Genomic DNA, 18872 nt, shown 5'->3' with positions numbered 1-18872 from the left:
TTTAATTGCCTTATGACATATATATATTTAAATAATTTGCAGCAGCAGCAGCAGCTAATTATTAAGAAGTTGGAACATTTGAAGATTCCTCTGGCTGATGTTCAATTAGCAACGGATGGTTTTTCAAAGGCTTACGAAATTCCAGATGGGGGTGGGTGTACTATGTACAGAGCAAAACTCGACGACCATTTTGGTAAAGAAAATCATTCATCCGTTGTTGAAGGGACTGATCATGTGCTTATTAAACGCTACCCTCCTCCTGGACATGAGTACTGGGGAGAAAAAGAGTTTTTTACAGAAGTTGAAGTGCTTAGCGCTGTTAAGCATCCCAACATAGTCACCCTACTTGGATTTTGTTTTGAAGCTTCTGAGATGATCCTTGTCCTTGAGAATGCTTCTAATGGATTCCTTGGTGATTATTTGGAAGACGTCAACAGTAGCATGCGCATTTTCACTTGGGAAAAGCGTTTGAAAATCTGCATTGATGTTGCACATGCGTTAAAGTACATTCACTATGAGATGGAGGACCAAACGATGATAATAAACCGTGATATATGTAGCTACAACGTCTTTTTGGACAAGAACTGCGGGGCAAAGATTGTTAACTTTTGGTGGTCTGTATTCCTGCCTTCAAATCAACAAGACGAAGCACTCCATATCAGCTGGATTGGCAGAATGCGCCACATAGATCCAGAATATAAGAAGACTAATAAGTTAAAAAGAGAATCGGATGTATATGGTCTTGGAGTAGTTTTGTTTGAAATTCTATGTGGGAGGATAGCCTTTGACCCAATTTACCTTAAAGAGAATGAAGCAGGGCTGGCTCATGTGGCAAAACAATGCTACTGCTCGGGAACAATACAAGACATTATTGATCATACAATAAAGGAAGAAACAAGTGAAAACAATTTTGTTCTAAATAGAGGACCCAAAGCGTATATTTATTGAAATTGCACATCAGTGCGTGGCAGAAACTCAAAATCAACGTCCAACAATGAAAGATGTTGTCAAGGAACTTGAGAAAGCATTATTCTTTCAAGTAAGTCATTGTTCTAACTTCATATTATTGATCCTAAGAAGTAGTGATTGTGATGATTCACTTTAGTTTAATAAAAATGTAAACTGATATGACATTATACTATAATTGATAAAGCACAATGGTAAAAATCTTTTCCACTTTCTGAGTTTACTTTGTTTTATCGTTGTTGCTTAAACATTTTTAGACTGTCTGCAGCTTTGCTGAACTGCTGATATGAAAGTGTAAAGAAAAGAATATGATCAAAGTTCAATTTAAAACTTTTGAAAACTAAGTAAAGCACATCTTTAATGGATAAAAGGGCATTGATCAATTATCACGCATGTTAAACTCATATTGTTCATTGTTTGAAGTCTATGATATCATCAAAATTTTAATTTCATCATCATTTTTTAGTTTTTATAAAATATTTTACTGTGGTAAGGTTTTATCATTGTTTACAGTTTCTGCAAATTACCATCACCATTTTAAATAGCAGCAAAGCAACCTCATCACTAATTGTTAACTAATTTGTAGTCTTTCATTACTAACATGTATTTTGACAATTTATTGTTTTCTGATAGCACCTACTAATTTGTATATATTGTTTTCAACACCATATTAATCAGCCGTTATGATTTTAACAACATATAATTGTGATCAGTATATGTAATTTAATTGGTGTGTCATGTCTGACAGAAAAACAAGATCAACAACCCCAGAATTTCACTTGAAGACATAAAAGTAGCCACACAAAACTTCAATAATGACAATTGCATTGGCGGAGGAGGATTTGGGGAAGTTTTTAAAGGAGAGCTTCAAGACGGTGATGGAATTAAAACCATTGTTGCAAAGCGACTAGATACAAGGCTTGGTCAAGGGGAACAACAATTTTGGAATGAGGTCCAAATTCTCTTGGAGTATAAGCACGAGAACATAATTGGTCTTATAGGCTATAGTGATGAAAAAGATGCATTGTTTATGAGTATGCACCCAAAGGAAGTCTTGATAGGTATTTGAAGGATGTTTCTCTTACATGGGTGAAACGACTTACTATATGCATTGATGTTGCAACCGCGTTATATTTCTTACATGGAGGAGTTGGAAAACAAGCAAAGGTGATACATAGGGACATTAAAACTGCAAACATTCTATTAAACCATGAATGGAAAGCAAAACTTATTGATTTTGGGCTTTCCTTTATAAGCCCAATAACTCAGAAATCAGAGTATGTCATCGATTATGCATGTGGCACGCCAGGATACGTGGATCCACTTTATGAAAAATCCAGATTTCTAACCATAGAATCTGATGTTTATTCATTTGGTGTGGTTTTATTTGAGATCTTGTGTGGAAGATCAACATTTGAAATCAAAAGACATAGAGGCCACCATCTACCAGAGTTCATTAGAAACATATTTGAAGAAGGAAAGCATGATGAAATGGTGTTCAAGCAAATAAGGGAACAGATTGAGCCAAAATCATTGGCTACATTTCAAGAGATTGCCTACCAATGCTTATATCATGAAAGAGAAAAACGACCGACAATAAAAAAAGTTCTAATGCAGCTTAAGAAGGCACTGGAAATTCAAGTAAGTTTTAAATGCTTTAATATAATCAATAACTTCAGTTTGTGTTCACCGTAAAAAGTTATTTATACCATTAATCTATTAAGCACATGAAGAAACTTACAACGTATTGGCATACATATTGATGCCTGAATAAATATTCATAATTAATTTGACCGAATAAAGGTAGTGTGCAGATGCTTATGTACAGGTGTAATGAACTTTCAGAGTTTAGTATTGAATCTGTAACTCACTGTTTTCTCAATCTTTTCTACTTGATAAACAGAACATGGTATCAACAATGACCAAGTTTGGTCACTAAAAAATCCCACTTAAAGACGTAGTAAAGGCCACCAACAACTTTAATCATGATGAAATCATTGGGCACGGTGGATTTAGTACCACATATAAAGGGCAACTCTTGCAATCTGGAAGGTTGATGAAGATTGCTGCACAGAGGTTTGATTGTAAGCACGTGGAAGCAGAACTCGATTTTTTGAGGGAAGTTTCGGTGCTTAATGATCTCAAGCATACAAATCTGATCTCTATTGTTGGATTTTGTGATGAGGAAGACGAGAAGATCATTGTAACCATGTATGAGGCCAACAGATGTCTCGAGCAGCATCTAAGCAACCCGAACCTCACATGGACGCAAAGATTGAGAATATGTTTAGGGGTGGCTCATGCGTTGAGTTACCTTCATTATTCCGAGGGAAGTGATTATGCTATTATACACTGTAACATCAATAACGACACAATTTTATTAGACGAGAACTGGGAAGCCAAGTTATCCGGTTTTGAAGCGTCCATCAAACAATCAGTATACAAAAAGGACAAGGTCTGCCTTTGTGAACATAATGGCACAATGGGGTATATGGACCCAGCGATTGAAAAGACGGGAGGTGTGACCCACAAGTCGGATGTCTACTCATTCGGAGTTGTTTTATTTGAAATTTTGTGCGGGAGGAAAGCATATGTTCAGAATCAGACTAAAAGTTTTCTAGCTCCATTGGCCAAATATCATTATGAAAACAAAACCTTGCAGGATATAATATGTCCAGATCTACAACGGAATCTGATGTCCCCGCAATCACTTCTCAAGTTCTCAGACATGGCATATTCTTCCTAGTATTATTGTCAAGGGATGCCGTCAGCACAACACGGGATTAATTAGTGTCCTTTTAGATTATCAATTAATGAGTTGGCCTGGCACATTTGCCAAGGCCCAACTGTGATGTCAACAAAAATTAACGATCGACACCATTTCTTTCCAATTTTCTTATCATTTATCTAGTTGCAACTCTCTTTACAACCTTGTCACGTATTTGCAGGGAAACAACTTGGAACACTTGAAGCTTCCTCTCAATGATATTATTTCAGCAACCGATAATTTCTCAGACACATGCAGAACTAGAGTTAGCCGTTACTATACCTGGTATAGAGGTGAACTCGACTGTTTTGATAAAGAAACCCCACCATCCATAGAAGGGAAAAACAAAGGTGAACCCACAACACTGTACTTATAAGACGTGTCCATCCTAGAGATAACGAGCAAGGAGAAGAATTGTTCTATACAGAGATTGAAGTGCTTAGTAGTGTTAAGCATCACAGCATTGTCAGTCTACTTGGATTATGTATTGAAGGTTCTGAGATGATCATTGTCACTGAAAATGTTTCTAATAAATACCTTTATGAATATTTGAACAACGGCAACAACAAGCGTATTTTGACATGGGAGAAACGCTTGAAAATTTGCATTGATGTTGCACAATCATTGAATTACCTTCACTTCGAGATTGAAGACCAAAGGAAGGTAATAATTCGTTTTTTAAGAAACTATGACATTCAGTTGGATGAGAATTGGGGGGGGCAAAGATCGATTCATTTGGGTTATCCGTATCCATGCCTCCAAATAAAGAAGATGAAGCTCTACATCTCAAGATGCCCGCTCAGACGCCGTACGGTAGCGAGTACTACCTTGATCCAGAATATGTGAAGAGTGGTAAGTTAAAAAGAGAATCGGATGTTTATAGTTTTGGAGTAATTTTGTTTGAAATTCTATGTGGGAGGTTAGCGAATGATCCAATTTACCTGAAAGAGAGTGACAAAGGGTTGGCCCCTATGGCAAGACGTAGCTTCAGCAAAGGAACAACAGAGGAGATGATAGATCCTATAATAAAGGAAGAAACCAATGAACACAATTTTGTTCTAAATAGAGGACCCAACAAGGATTCTTTGCACACATTTATTGAAATTGCACATCAGTGTGTGGCAGAAACTCAAGACAAACGTCCAACAATGAAAGTCGTTGTCAAGCAACTAGAGAAAGCATTATTCTTTCAAGTAAGTCAATATCCTAAAACTTTAATTACCATTTTGTACAAATGTAAAATGCTTGTTGCCATTAGATTAACTTAATGAAGTACAAAGTGAATTTCGTATGTACAAATGTACAGTAGTATCTGAACTTAAACCGTTCTGGTTAATTTTGAAAAACCACTCTTTTGAGTTTTTAACAAGCTACTTTTATCTATAAGCAATGAGTCAATCGTATTTATATATTATTTTCAAATACTAATTTAATCATCCATCGTAATTTAACAGTTCATTATTATCTTCTCGTGGTTGATAGGAAAGGACAGCCTTAGAATTCCACTTGAAGACATAAAACTGGCCACACAAAAATTCCATGATGACAATTGTATTGGTGAAGGAGAATTTGGGAAAATCTATAAAGGAAACCTTCAAGATGGTGATGAATTTAAAACCATTGTAGCAAAGCGATTGGATACAAGGCTTGGTCAAGTGAAAAAACAGTTCTTGAGTGAGATACAAATTCTTCGGGAGTATAAACACGAGAATGTTATTGGTCTTGTAGGCTACTGTGATGAATGGAAGAAAAAATCATTGTTTATGAGTATGCGCCTAGAGGAAGTCTTTATAGGTACTTGAACGATGCTTCTCTGACATGGATGAAACGAGTTAATATATGCATCGATGTTGCAAGCGCGTTGGACTTCATTCATGGAGGAGTTGGAAAACAAACAAGGGTGATGCATGGGGAGATCAAAACTGCAAACATTCTACTAAACCATGATTGGAAAGCAAAACTTTCAGGTTTTGGGCTTTCACAAATAAGCCCAATAACTCAAGATATAGAGTATGTCATCGATTATGCATGTGGCACCCAGGGATACATGGACCCACTATACAAAAAATCAAGATACCTAACAGTAGAATCTGATGTTTATTCATTTGGTGTGGTTATGTTTGAGATCTTGAGCGGAAGATCAACATTTGCAATCCACGAACATCCAGGTTACTATCTCCCCGAGCTCATTAAAAACAAATTTGAAGAAGGAAATCATATTGAGGTGGTGTTCGAGCAAATAAGGGAGCAGATTGTGCCTGAATCATTGACTACATTTCAAGAGATTGCATACCGGTGCCTACATGATGAAAAAGAAAAACGACCGACAACAAAAGAAGTTTTAATGCAACTTAAGATGGCTTTGGAATTCCAAGTGAGTAATTAGCATAGTTTTGCCACATTAGTTCCTTTAAATGCTTTAATATAAACCAAAACTTTTTACTTCTTTAATGACATAAAACTTTATGTATAAATCTTTTAAACAAATGGTGAGTCAAAAGAGGTCAAAACAAGAATGGGTCTATCTCACATTCTTATCTTTTTAAGTTTTAACCTTTTGATAGAATTTATGCAATATTAGTAAGAGCAGATTCGTCAAATTTAATTTAAATTATGTATTTTTCTTTGTATATATAATTCCCGTTTATACCTGTTTAAAAGGTCTTTTCTTATACGTAGGTACCTACAAAACCGAAGGTGAATGATTAATCAGTAATTCACACACAGAAGAAACAATTTCTGCTGACTATATTGATCAGCCCAACCTGGATACAGATGAATCGGATAAATGTCTTGATATGTCTAAAAGCCTAAAGGAGGTGAAAGATTATGTGCATGCCTATAGGTCTCTGACAAAAGAGGTCTTTATGAATTGGACAAGCCGACAAAGGGAATATTTTGTAGTTCTTTGTCGAGACCTAGAAATCAATCTGGAAGACATGGATGACGAAGAAGAGGTAGCCTCTTAAAAGGATGGTTTTGCTTAACTTTTGAAGACGTAGTTTGTTTAACGGGTATTTCTTATGTTTAAACTTAAGTTGTTTTTCAAATTGTTTGAGCTTGCCTTGCTTTTATTTTGACTCATGCTTACGAAATAAGCTTGTATGTTTGACTCTACTACATCATGCATTTTTGTATATATAGTTTTGTGCTTTCCTGATCATGATATGCTAAAAGGCATGTAACCCCATGCAGATTTCGTCTAACTTAAAACTGAAGCAGATTTATACATACTTGAGTCACCTGCTTAATAGTTGAAGGTTGCAAAGCTTAAAAAATATTGTAACATTAACTCAATAATTTAAAAAATGGATCCTTTTAGAAAATGGATTGTTCGTATAAACAATTTCAATAATTTAAAAGTACATTACATCTATTCCTTATATCAAGTCAGCTCATGAGCAAACTATGTTGTGTTGAGCTACAACTATGAAAATTATAAACCTATGTTCAAAAGAATAAATTTCATCTGGTAACACAGTCAAAACACAAAACCATAATCATCGATAACATCATATAGAATCTAGGCCAGTTTCTAAGAGACGGCATGAATATAAATGTTATAGTTAACCTAAACTGCTAAACCGAAAACATCTACTCTTCTTGAGCAGATTCACCACTCTGCTTGTTGTGCTTCCTTGCATACCTCTGGTTCCTTAAAAACTTAGGATCCATCTACAAGCCTAAACACAATAAAACATCATTAACAACCTTATTTTGTTAAGAAAGACTAATTTCCAAACACCAACAAAAAATACTCACTACTTTATTTAAACTAAAACATATTAATCCCATCCCTTAACAAGTCAACATTCAGACTGCTGTTGGCCTAAAACCGAACCAAACATTCGGATTTCGAGTTTTTGAAACTCAACCTTTTTTTTTGGGATTTTGCGGTTTTCAGTTTGAATACATTTATTATTTGAGCTTTGAATTTTTAGGACTGAAATTTTTTGGCCCAAAAATCTTTAGGCCAAAAAATATAGTCCAGAACGTTAAATTTGGGCCTAAAAATTAACTAATATTATTAGACCTATAATATTTGAAAGGCACTATATATTGAATTATTATAATCTGCTTAAAAATCCCAAAAACCGAAAGTTAGGTATTTACAAATTGAATCATTTAGTTTTCTACACGCACCAATGTTGTAAACTAGCTAGACCCTATTCGGAGGGTGAGATATGGACTAGCGATTAATATTGGAATTTGTATGTAATTTTATAAATAAAATTTTCAATTTCGAACGATTTTGATCACATAGCAATTACTCTGCAACTAATCTTAGCGATTAAGCGGTGATTAACCATAACCAAAACCATCAACCCGAATTCACAAATCCAACATAACAAATAAGAAATTAAACTAAAAAATACACACACGGAGTGTGTCTTTGCTTCCTTGGCTTTTTGATGCCGTTACGGTGAGCCTTGTAAGACTGGTTATGTGTCGTGTGGTTCTTAGACTTAGCCATCTCTCTTTCTCTCTCACACACACACTGTTAATACGAACCTTTTTGGCTTGGCTGCTACTGCTACAATGAAAAATTAGAGCTTGCAAGATAAGATAGGAACGAAGATATGTTGTACGAATTGGTCTTTAAAATCCTTAATTTGGTTTTTTGACGAAATAGCCCGTTTGGATTGGGCTCGGCCCAAAGAAAGAAATGCATGTTAAATGGATTAAAATGATTGTAAATTTTATTGAATACAAGTATACACCTTGCTTTTAAAAAATGATATTTTTCTACGAAGGTAGTTATGTTATGCTAGTTTTTTATTATGGAAAGATAAAAAAGAAGTTATAATTATAGTTATGGTCTTATGGATGTAGAAGTATTTTAAGCCATCCTTGATAGGTAGGTTTTAGGCGTTCTTCCAAGGATGAGATGGTTTGGGTTGGCGTTCTTCGTCATTGCGTGAGAATGTTTGTGTTGGCGTTCATGTGCAAAGGGTGGAGTTGGGTGTGGGTGTGTTGGCTTATACTAAAAACAATTATATATATTCTCATAAAAAAGTTTAAAAATAATATTAATTTAAATATTATAAAACTAAAGGACTTCTATATCTATATCTAAGTTTTTACTTTAGTTTTATAGCTTTTATAAAGTTTGATTCTAACTTTACAATAAATATTTACATATGTTCTATTAAACTAATAAGATTAAGTCGTAATTGCAAACTCATTCTTTTGCTATCGAATGGCGGTATTATATTCACAAAGCGGTTAACAACAACTAGCCACCATCTAATCCAATCTATTTCGAATTCCTTCAATCTTGAAACCACCCATAAGAAGCTAAGGATTTTTATATTCTCCGTGATTTGATTAGAACATATGTTAACACCATTAAAGATGTTATCGTTGCTTGCCCCTCAAATACACCAAACCATGAAACGGAAGATTGCTTGGTTTAGTTTGCTATGCGATTGATTTGGGCCCAATCCGTCATGGTAATTAAGCACATCATTGATTGAGAAAGCAAAGAAATGCATAAGCATGCACCAAGGTACAACATCATGCCGAACCAAATTCGAGGTCTAGCAAAATAACAGCAAATGGTGGTTCTGGTAGCAAAATCCGAGCAAAAAGGGCACAATGCCGTACCCACGTTTACATTCCTTCTCAAAAGAGCGGTTCTGAATGATAATGTAACAAAACTTTTTGACACATTAATGTATTTTTATTAATTGAACATTCTTTTTATTAGATAAGCATTTTACTTACGTGACACATCCGACCAGTCACGTTTTTATTTTTCCGTTATTGTAAATCTCACAAAAAAACAAACGAAGTACCCAAGTACAAATTCTCCAAGTTAAACTAAATAGTATAAAAGACAAAACTATACTCTTTTTAATAATTTTATTTTAATAAATAGTGTAACTCGTATAAATTCAACGGTTCCTGTATATCAACTCCTCATCATCACAAAAACACCATCGATTATATTATTATTATTATCAGCCATACATGCATACACAACACTCCGAGATAACCGGGGAATAATAATAATATTATTATTATGGCGGTTCAGAGAGACATCGACGATTTACCCAAAAACGAAGCGAATTACACGGCACTAACTCCGGTTTGGTTCTTAAAGCGAGCTGCTTTGGTTCATCCTGACCGTAGATCGGTGGTTCACGGTTCGGTTCAGTACACGTGGCGGCAGACGTATGAACGATGTTGCCGGTTAGCCTCTGCGCTTACCAGACGGTCCGTCGGGTTTGGTTCAACGGTAACGAGTTCCGTCTAAGATTTTAATCTTATTAATTTTTTTAATAAAAAACTTATTTTTATTTTTTATTGATTGGTGCTTGTGTTTGATGATGATAACTGATAAGTATGAAGGATGTTATATTGGGTAAGTTGTGATTAACTGATTAAGGTACTTAATATAGCATTGACTGGAAAAAAGTCAAAATCGATTGGGAGTTTGAAGTCAAAGTTGGGATTTTGAAAAAGTCAAAATTGATAGGGTGATGTGTTTAACCTGGGGTGTTGTTGTTAATGGATATAATCAAATATTGATTGAAGGTAGAGTTAAGGGGTGTTTGGATGTTATTTGATTTATTTATCAAATGGTTGATTAAGTTAGAATTAGGGGGTGTTTGGATGCTTAATTGATTTATGTCATGTAAAAATCTTGAATTTTTAAATAGATGATCGAATAGGTGATTAAAGTTAGAATTAGGGGTTTGGTTCAACCGTCTTCGATTTTAGTTTTAGTTGTATTTTTAGTTTTGGTTTTATTGACGCTTGTGTTTGATGATAAGTATATGTTGGATTTTGTGAGTTGTGGTTCTGGCGATTAATATGACGTTGACTTTGGAAAAAGTCAAAATCGATTGGAAGTTCGAAGTCAAAATCGTGATTTTGTAAAAAAGTCAAATTGATTGAGTGATTTGTTTGACCTAAGGTATTGCTGTAAGTTGATTCAAGATTGAATTAGGGGGGTGTTTGGACTTTGGAGGTTAATTGATTTATTTCATATCTCAAACAAATTTCCAAGTTCACAATTTGTATTCAATCCAACAGGTGGCGGTGATTGCACCAAACACCCCAGCCATGTTTGAAGCCCATTATGGAGTTCCAATGAGCGGAGCGGTTATAAACGCAGTCAACATTCGTCTAAACGCTCCAACCATCGGCTTCCTTCTAGAACACTCATCATCCGCAGTCATAATGGTTGACCAAGAATATTTCAAGCTAGCCGAGGAAGCTTTAAAGATCCTAAAAAATAAAATCAAAACCAATTTCAAATCTCCACTTCTGGTCGTTATCAAAGACGAAAGCGTTGAATGCAATCCAAAGAATCTCCAATACGCTTTAGCGAAAGGTGCGGTTGAGTATGAGGCGTTTCTAGAATCTGGTGATCCGGAGTTTGTTTGGACACCGCCACAAGATGAGTGGCAGAGTATTGCGTTGGGGTATACTTCGGGCACAACGTCTAGTCCTAAAGGGGTGGTGTTGCATCACCGTGGGGCGTATCTGGCGGCTACTAGTAATGTTCTGGTGTGGGGTATACCAGAAGGAGCGGTGTATTTGTGGACTTTGCCTATGTTTCACTGTAACGGGTGGTGTTTTACCTGGACTCTTGCTGCTATATGTGGGACCAACATATGCCTCCGACAGGTACTTTATGTCTACTTGTATGGGCGGTTCATGTAACAGGTTTTGGTTTAACGTATTAGAGGTGCAAACGAGCCAAGCCCAAGCTTGACTTGGCTCGAGCTCAGCTCATTTTGAGATCTAATTCTAAAACTCGAGCTTGGCTGTTGAGCAGCTTTTTAAAGCTTAAGTTCTACTTGGTTCATTATTTATTAATTAACTTAATTTATATACATCTATAATTATTTTTATATACTTTCTAATTATATTTTTTACATATAAGTATATAGCATAGTATATGTTATGTAGTTATTTTTATTACAATTTTATACATAATAATTTTTACACAAGTATATATTTAATATATTAAAAAAATTATATAAATAATAGGCCCGTTTAGGCTCGCGGACCAGATCAGGCTTGATAAGTGAAGGGTGGGCTTAGCTTGTTTATTAAACAAGCTTGTTTTTCGGTTCGAGCTCATTTAAACTCAGCCCGATTCGAGCTTTTAATGAGCCAGCCTCGAGTAGGTCACGAGCAACTCAGTTCATTTTGATATCAAAGCATGGTTTTGTCTGTTTTTTTAAGCTAATCCATTAAATGGATTAGAAGTCAATATAATTACAATAATAATGCGCTTTAGGTTTTTTGCGACCTAAATGACCTGTTTAGCCCATTTTACCTGTTCCTTTAGAATTTTCCTTAATCCTTATTTCACATGTTCAAGATTAAAGTTAACCCAAATCGACCCATTTATAAGTAAATGGGTCAATATTGCCACGTCTAGGCTTGAAATTTTGAACCACTTACGTGTGCATAATATAAAAAAAAATGTCAAAGACATAGCTTAAAAGAACCCAAAGTAGGTTTTCAAAACATAAAAACTTTTGTAAATCATTTTGTTCATCAACTAAATTTGGAGTAATATTTTGACCCGAATCCATTGTGACCCACTCCATGGCCCGCCCTTGTCGATAGCATTAAGTTCTTGTTCTTGATGTTTTATGCAGGTAACGGCTAAAGGTGTTTACTCGGCTATAGCCAATCTAGGGGTGACCCATTTTTGTGCCGCCCCTGTAGTCCTCAACACAATAGTAAACGCCCCGGCTAAAGACACCGTCCTCCCGCTTCCCCGCCTAGTCCACGTCATGACCGCTGGAGCCGCCCCACCACCATCCGTCCTCTTCAAAATGTCCCAGAACGGGTTACGCGTCACCCACACGTACGGCCTCTCGGAAACCTATGGCCCGTCAACGATATGTGCATGGAAGCCCGAGTGGGACAACCTCCCCCCCGAAACCCAAGCCAAAATGAATGCCCGCCAAGGTGTCCCATACACTGCCCTCGAACACCTAGACGTTGTCGACACGCAAACCATGAAACCGGTCCCAGCAAACGGGACCACGGTCGGTGAAATCGTGTTCCGTGGAAACATTGTCATGAAAGGTTATTTAAAGAACCCGAAAGCGAACGCGGAAGCATTCGCACACGGGTGGTTTCACTCGGGTGATTTAGCAGTGAAACACCCAGACGGGTATATCGAAATTAAAGATCGGTCGAAGGATATTATTATATCGGGTGGTGAGAATATTAGCAGTGTGGAAGTTGAGAATACATTATACCAACACCCATTAATTTCAGAAGCGTCGGTGGTGGCCCGGCCCGATAATAGATGGGGCGAGTCACCGTGTGCGTTTGTGACGTTAAAGGACCCGGTTGAGAAATCGGATGAGGGGAAAGTTGCGGATGATATTATGAAGTTTTGTCGGGAGAAGATGCCGGCTTACTGGGTCCCGAAATCGGTTGTGTTTGGGCCGTTACCGAAGACGGCTACTGGGAAGGTTCAGAAACATTTGTTGAGGGCTAAAGCTAAGGAAATGGGTCCTGTTAAGATTAGTAAGTTATAAAGTTAGTTTTTGGATTTGGGATATGAATAAGGGTTATGTTGGATTTTAAATTAAAGGGACTTTTAATAAAGTTGTATGAAATTGTTGCATTGTTTTTTGTTTTATTGGTCTATCCTGTATCATGTTATTAACTGACCTTTAAGATTTATTCTTCTTATTTGATTCGTAATAAGATAGAGTATTTGACCGTGTTTTGATTGGGTTTTCTAGGCTTTTAAGGTAGGGTAGGGTCTGGTTTTGACCTGATATTTCCGGTTATGGCGAGTCCGGGTCAGTTCGATTCCGGGTACGGCTCCGGGGAGAAATCCTATACCAAGTCGTGCCTGCGGGTCGGGTACGGGTAGAACCAGTTCTGGGTCGGGTCCGGAACCGGGTATTTTGTGCACCTCGCCTTAGTACTACCAGCAAACATTTGTTCGATCAATACCCGGAGAGATTTTACGCAATGTGGCACTGTTATTTGCTTACCAAACCCACTTGTCATCCTCATGTTTGTCACAAGGCTGCTAAGAATTTATGAGCACAGGTCTCCCTGGTGCATTTCATCCTCATTAACCAATGCTCTTGAGTCTTGATCATCTCATTCCCATTGCATACAGCCATTTGCTTCCATAAATGTACTGACGGATTGACATCAGTAACTTATAATAATAATAATAATAATAATAATAATAATAATAATAAATTAATAACAACTTAGACCTTGATGGGCTTGTCATGTGTTAGTGGGTTGTTCAGGCTACACAAACTCATATTAGGTCATGATAAATCATTTGGGCCTCGTGATAAATGTACATGATTATTTTACACTACTAGGTAGAGGTGCACAAAAAACCTGAACCTGGAACCGAACCCGAAAAAAATATCCGGAACCGGTTTTTTTATACCTGGATTTTTAATACCCGTACCCAACCCTACTCGTAGGGTACGCATAGGGTATGCATTTCGGGTGCAAAACCCGTACCCGGAACCGGACCCGATTTATACCCACTAATACCCGAAAACCGAAACCGGTTCCATACCCGGAACCGGGTTTTCCAATACCCAAAACCGGGTTTTTCAAATATCCGATCTATACCCAAAAGTAACCGAAAAATACCTGAAAAATACACGAAAATACCTCTAAAAATTGTAACCCCTTAAAAATATTCAATCTATACCCATAAAAACCCCGGAAAAAGCCCGAAAAAACACGAAAATAGGGGTTTTTCAATACCCGAAAATTGGTATCCGATTCTATACCCGACCCGAACCCGATGATAGGGTATGGTTTTTAGAGACAATGCCCGGACCTGAACCCGACCCATGTATTACAAATACCCGATTGTCTAATACCCGGTCATACCCGGAACCAACTATTTGAAAAACCCGATTTGTGCACCTCTACTACAAGGCATTGGCGCATTGCCATGTTAGGGGGTTGTTTTGGCTACACATTTACTTGTTCATTTAGTTAAACGAATGACATGAACGTTTGTCTACCTTCATTCATATATGTTTGGAAACGGTTTTTTTACGTTCGATTATGTTGTTTCGTTTGTAAATTTATTCAGTTTATTCAACTTGTTTTCAAATTACTTTTGATAATAGTTATGTTTGGATATTCATGTTTACTTTTCGTAGGGGTAGTTTAGTTAAATTCATTTTTGGTTATTTATATATGTTTGTTTGTGTTCATTTACGTTCGTGGATTGTTCGTTTATAACTAACTATAAAGAAAGAACACAAAACAACAAAACAAGAAAGCAAGCCATTCATATATGTCTTGAATTTAAGAGAGAAAGATAAAACGGATTATAGATAATTCTTGGTGAGTTATTTATTGAATTTTATATTTAAACTAGAGATAATTATTAGTTTAAATTAATTAGGCTTATCTAGGAATTTATATTTATTTATTAAAATAGAGCTTGAGTTGGGTTGAGGTTGGAATGAGTTTAGGATAAATAAATGGTTAGGGGTATTATATTTAGTATGCTTTCGTTGATCTTACTCTGCTAATAAAAGAAAATGTTGAAACTTAAGTGTTAAGCATGTATTTCTCCTAATTTCTCATCTTTTATTTCATTCATTCTATTTATCCATGGGCCGGCTCTACCCATGAATTATCCAGTAATAGGTCTTTCACAACAAGCTCTACCTATACAGTAACGGTATTTAATTATGAAGGTTGGCTGGGTAGCTGACCCTGTTAGTCCGTTCTTGCAAGAGGGGTCTATGTTAGCTAAGATTTCCTATGCTTAATGGATAACCATTTGCTACCAATGGAAAAAGGGTCAAAACTATTTAGTCAATTGGGTTATAGCATAGTGTAGATTTTATTCATTATTAAGTTAAGTGCCATTTGCATACCTGAAGTTTAACCAACTACGCAACTTTAGTACATTTCTTTAATTTCGTGCAAATCAATACATGACGTTTCCAAATCATGCTATCTTAGTATTTTTCGTTAAACCCGTTTGTTTTTTCCATTAAGTCGTGGATAGAATAGTATTTATTTCATTTATCATTTACTTAACCCTATGGTAAAAAATAAATGAGTTGAACTACTTTTTTTAACAAAAATAAACGAACCGAACTACTTTTTTTTAACAAAAGTAAATTATCTGAACCAGTTTTTTTTAATAAACGGACCAAACTATTTTTTTAACAAAAATAAACAAACCGAAATACATTTTTTAACAAATAAGCGAACCGAACTACTTAAAAAAACAAAAAAAAACGAACCACTTTTTTTAACAAAAATAAATGAGCCCGGCCACTTTTTTTAGCAAAAATAAATGAACCGAGACGGTTTTTAAAAAAAGAAAAGAAAGATAAACAAACCAAACTACCATTAAGTTCTTATTTTCCATCATGTGTAGTACATGGGTGAAACATAAAAAAGATACATTTCATAAGTCGTGAACTGGAAAAAAAAACATAATTCATAAGTTTTACTTTGTACATTATAAAATAAGGGATTGCTCTATAGAATAATAACCAAGTTTTAAAATTATTCTAATTAGGTCACTCATAAAATATTTTGTTCAATTAGGTCACTAAAGTTCATATATGTTTCAATCGTAAATATTTTACCTGAATAGCATGTTATATATGTTTTTTTAATTTTTAAATATCTTGACATTGCTAAATATTTTTTTAAAAATTGAAAAAAGTAGCAAAAAATGAGAAAATAATTTTTAAATTGCGAAAAATGGAAAAGAAAAAAGTAGAAAATTTTAAGTTACGGTTTCTTTATAAGAAACCATCATTCTTTTAGAAAAATATAAAAAAGATAGTTAGTTGATATTAAAATATTTAATAGTAGAATTATTAATCGATTCAATACCAAAAAAAGGAATATATTAATTATCTTGTAATTTTTTGGAATTTTTCATTTTTATTTGGCAATTTAAAAATTATTTTTCTCCATTTTTACTAATTTTTAAAAAAATATTATGCAATATCAAACTATTTAAAAAAAAAACCTAAATTACCTGCTATACAGGTAAAATATTTAGGATTGGAACAAAAAATAAACTTTAGCGACTTGATTAGAACAAATTTTTTTATGATTGACTTAATTGGAACAAATTCAAACTTGGTTATTATTTTATAAAGTCATCCATTAAATTAATCATAAGTATTTTGAGAATCATAGTTGAAATAACGAACCTAATTTATTTTTATCATTCGACAATCTCGTGTAATACGCAGGTTCAAAAACTAGTTAATAATAAAAAGAGTCGAACAAGTTGTTTAATCTCGTGTTTGTGTGTTAGATCAAGGGCCCAATTTCCAACACATGTTAGATCGTTTGTTCGGTTACGTTAAAAAACAAACACAAACATGCCCCAATCATGTTCATTTGGTTCGTGTACATGCTAGTCTTCGTCGATAACCATCAATGTGCTCATGAACATGTTTACCGACAGTTTTATTCAACTCACAATTTTCATGTTTTTTGTTTTGTCGATCCGTGGGCAATAGTGTGTGGCTCACTTATTTAGTAATGTTTATTTGGGTTGGAAGGATTGATAAGGAATGTTTATTTTTATGTATGTGGACCAAATGTTTATCAGTATGTTTTGGCTAAATGTTTTCTTGTTTGCTTAATTATTGATTGATTATTGTGTATAAACTATTATAAAATGTAGCATAATATAATCTTAAACGAATATTCTCGGAGTACAACTACAAATTAGTTAGCCGAATATGTTATGTAAATGTTAATAGACAATTTATTCTATTCTAAAATATCATATTTGGCCAAGTATGTTATGTACTCAATACATTAAAATGTAAGATATTAACGTATTAATATTTAAAATTTTGTCCAAAAAATTGTCTATACGCCCGTATAGGTCTATACGGCCATATTAACATATTAATATTTAAAATTGTGTCTAAATAATTATCTATACGCCCGTATAGCCCTATACGGCCCGTATAGGGCTATACGCATTGGCGGATCCAGCATACAAACGGGTGGTTCCCGAGTTTCGAAATAATAGTGTACGGATATATAGAAGACGCGTAGGAACCACCTTATAAATTAAGAGGGAACCACCTAAAAAAAATTCCTGGATCCGCCACTGGCTATACGAGGCACTATAAACAATGACTGACAATCTATGACACAAACTGACATGATTCAGGTGCTATACGACCGTATAGCCTTATACGAGCCGTATAGGAAAAAAAATTGTGTGGGAATCCCAAGTGGTGTGAGAGGATCCTAAACCTTACTAAATTATGAGTCCACATCTTATCAAAACTGAATTATTAAAAATAAATAGATAAATAAATATAGAGGCATAAATAACAAGACAAAACTATATTTTTCCTACCTTCATACGCTTATATACAAATAATAAGCTTAATTTGGATTTCCAGGGAAAATAATGACAAAAAAGGAGACTTAATTGTTACCATGCAATAAAAAAAATTGGTTTGGAAGGATTTCCTTGAAAAAAAGTAGTCAGTGGATAACAACAGGCTAAACTATTCTTATCTTAAATATATATAAATAAAACTTTTAAAAGCTAGTTGGTTGTTTCTTACATCTTAAATCATCATATTGTTTTATTTGTAAATGAAGATTTCTCATGCATTTGATTCGAATTCACGGCTATGGGGCTAACCAAACCCAGATAGCCTTTAAACGGGTTATCTCATTAAATTAAAAATTAATCTCACCAAATATTTGATATGAAAATCCTATTAAATAGGGATATACTGTAAGATTTGGATCAGGAAATTTAAATGAATCAAAGAAACTGGAACTAGTTGCTGCCAAAAGTAATCTTTATTATAATAGCCAAATGCTTAGGAATGATTGAAAGATTACAAAAGTGGATTTCGGCTAATTGAAAGTGATGATAAACAAAGCAAACTAAAGATGCTTAAATAGAAAAAAAAATTTAGCAAACTAAGCAGATAAACTTGGTCTTCATTCTGTTCCTTTATTCTTGGACTCCAACGTACATTCAGCCCATAACTTGGTCACCACACCAACGACTCTTTTTCTGGTGGCTTAGTCAACATTAATCCAACACTCTCCTCCTTAGTGTTGACCTCTTTGCTAAAGTTCTCCATACCCACAAGGCTCCTCATTTCTGCAAATTTAATCCGGG

At 35.0% G+C, this 18872-nt stretch overlaps 4 protein-coding genes and 2 pseudogenes across 5 annotated transcripts; 5 read left to right on the top strand and 1 right to left on the bottom strand.

Moving 5' to 3' along the window:
• Positions 1-12: 12 nt before the first annotated feature.
• Positions 13-948, top strand: LOC143609089 (putative receptor-like protein kinase At2g23200). Its single transcript, XM_077083950.1, has one exon. It carries the CDS (start codon positions 13-15, stop codon positions 946-948), a length of 936 nt encoding a protein of 311 aa, XP_076940065.1.
• LOC143609087 (putative serine/threonine-protein kinase PBL28) lies at positions 946-3712 on the top strand (annotated as a pseudogene). The gene is made up of 2 exons (XR_013149369.1): positions 946-1039; positions 1715-3712. The product of XR_013149369.1 is annotated as a putative serine/threonine-protein kinase PBL28 (transcript).
• LOC143609088 (receptor-like protein kinase HERK 1) lies at positions 995-2800 on the top strand. The gene is made up of 4 exons (XM_077083949.1): positions 995-1039; positions 1715-1918; positions 2002-2607; positions 2795-2800. Exons 1-4 carry the CDS (start codon positions 995-997, stop codon positions 2798-2800), a joined length of 861 nt encoding a protein of 286 aa, XP_076940064.1.
• Positions 3713-5555: 1843 nt separating the features above from the next.
• On the top strand, positions 5556-6119 carry LOC143609086 (putative LRR receptor-like serine/threonine-protein kinase At5g48740). The gene has a single exon (XM_077083947.1). It carries the CDS (start codon positions 5556-5558, stop codon positions 6117-6119), a length of 564 nt encoding a protein of 187 aa, XP_076940062.1.
• Positions 6120-7323: 1204 nt separating this feature from the next.
• On the bottom strand, positions 7324-8207 carry LOC143609104 (large ribosomal subunit protein eL29z-like; annotated as a pseudogene).
• Positions 8208-9657: 1450 nt separating this feature from the next.
• LOC143609065 (acetate--CoA ligase CCL3-like) lies at positions 9658-13303 on the top strand. Its single transcript, XM_077083930.1, has 3 exons — positions 9658-9974; positions 10775-11371; positions 12358-13303. The coding sequence occupies exons 1-3, from the start codon at positions 9759-9761 to the stop codon at positions 13252-13254; spliced, it is 1710 nt and encodes a 569-aa protein (XP_076940045.1). The 5' UTR covers positions 9658-9758; the 3' UTR covers positions 13255-13303.
• Positions 13304-18872: the final 5569 nt, after the last annotated feature.

This window comes from Bidens hawaiensis, unplaced genomic scaffold, assembly GCF_021521415.1.
Source record: "Bidens hawaiensis isolate Kalapana, Puna unplaced genomic scaffold, B.hawaiensis_p1.1 tig00419489_1, whole genome shotgun sequence".
Taxonomy (NCBI): Eukaryota; Viridiplantae; Streptophyta; class Magnoliopsida; order Asterales; family Asteraceae; genus Bidens; species Bidens hawaiensis.
The sequence above is the reverse complement of the archived record's forward strand: the minus strand, read 5'-3'. Positions and strand labels throughout refer to the sequence as shown.

Bases quoted from the DNA above. Each gene is read 5' to 3' on its own strand.
- LOC143609086 (XM_077083947.1), top strand. From the start codon at position 5,556: ATGAAACGAGTTAATATATGCATCGATGTTGCAAGCGCGTTGGACTTC.
- LOC143609089 (XM_077083950.1), top strand. From the start codon at position 13: ATGACATATATATATTTAAATAATTTGCAGCAGCAGCAGCAGCTAATT.
- LOC143609088 (XM_077083949.1), top strand. From the start codon at position 995: ATGAAAGATGTTGTCAAGGAACTTGAGAAAGCATTATTCTTTCAA. The intron at 1,040-1,714 runs GTAAGTCATTGT...CATGTCTGACAG, and splicing joins AGAAAGCATTATTCTTTCAA to AAAAACAAGATCAACAACCC. The intron at 1,919-2,001 runs GTCCAAATTCTC...ATTGTTTATGAG, and splicing joins AACAACAATTTTGGAATGAG to TATGCACCCAAAGGAAGTCT.
- LOC143609065 (XM_077083930.1), top strand. From the start codon at position 9,759: ATGGCGGTTCAGAGAGACATCGACGATTTACCCAAAAACGAAGCGAAT. The intron at 9,975-10,774 runs GTAACGAGTTCC...TCAATCCAACAG, and splicing joins CCGTCGGGTTTGGTTCAACG to GTGGCGGTGATTGCACCAAA. The intron at 11,372-12,357 runs GTACTTTATGTC...TGTTTTATGCAG, and splicing joins CCAACATATGCCTCCGACAG to GTAACGGCTAAAGGTGTTTA.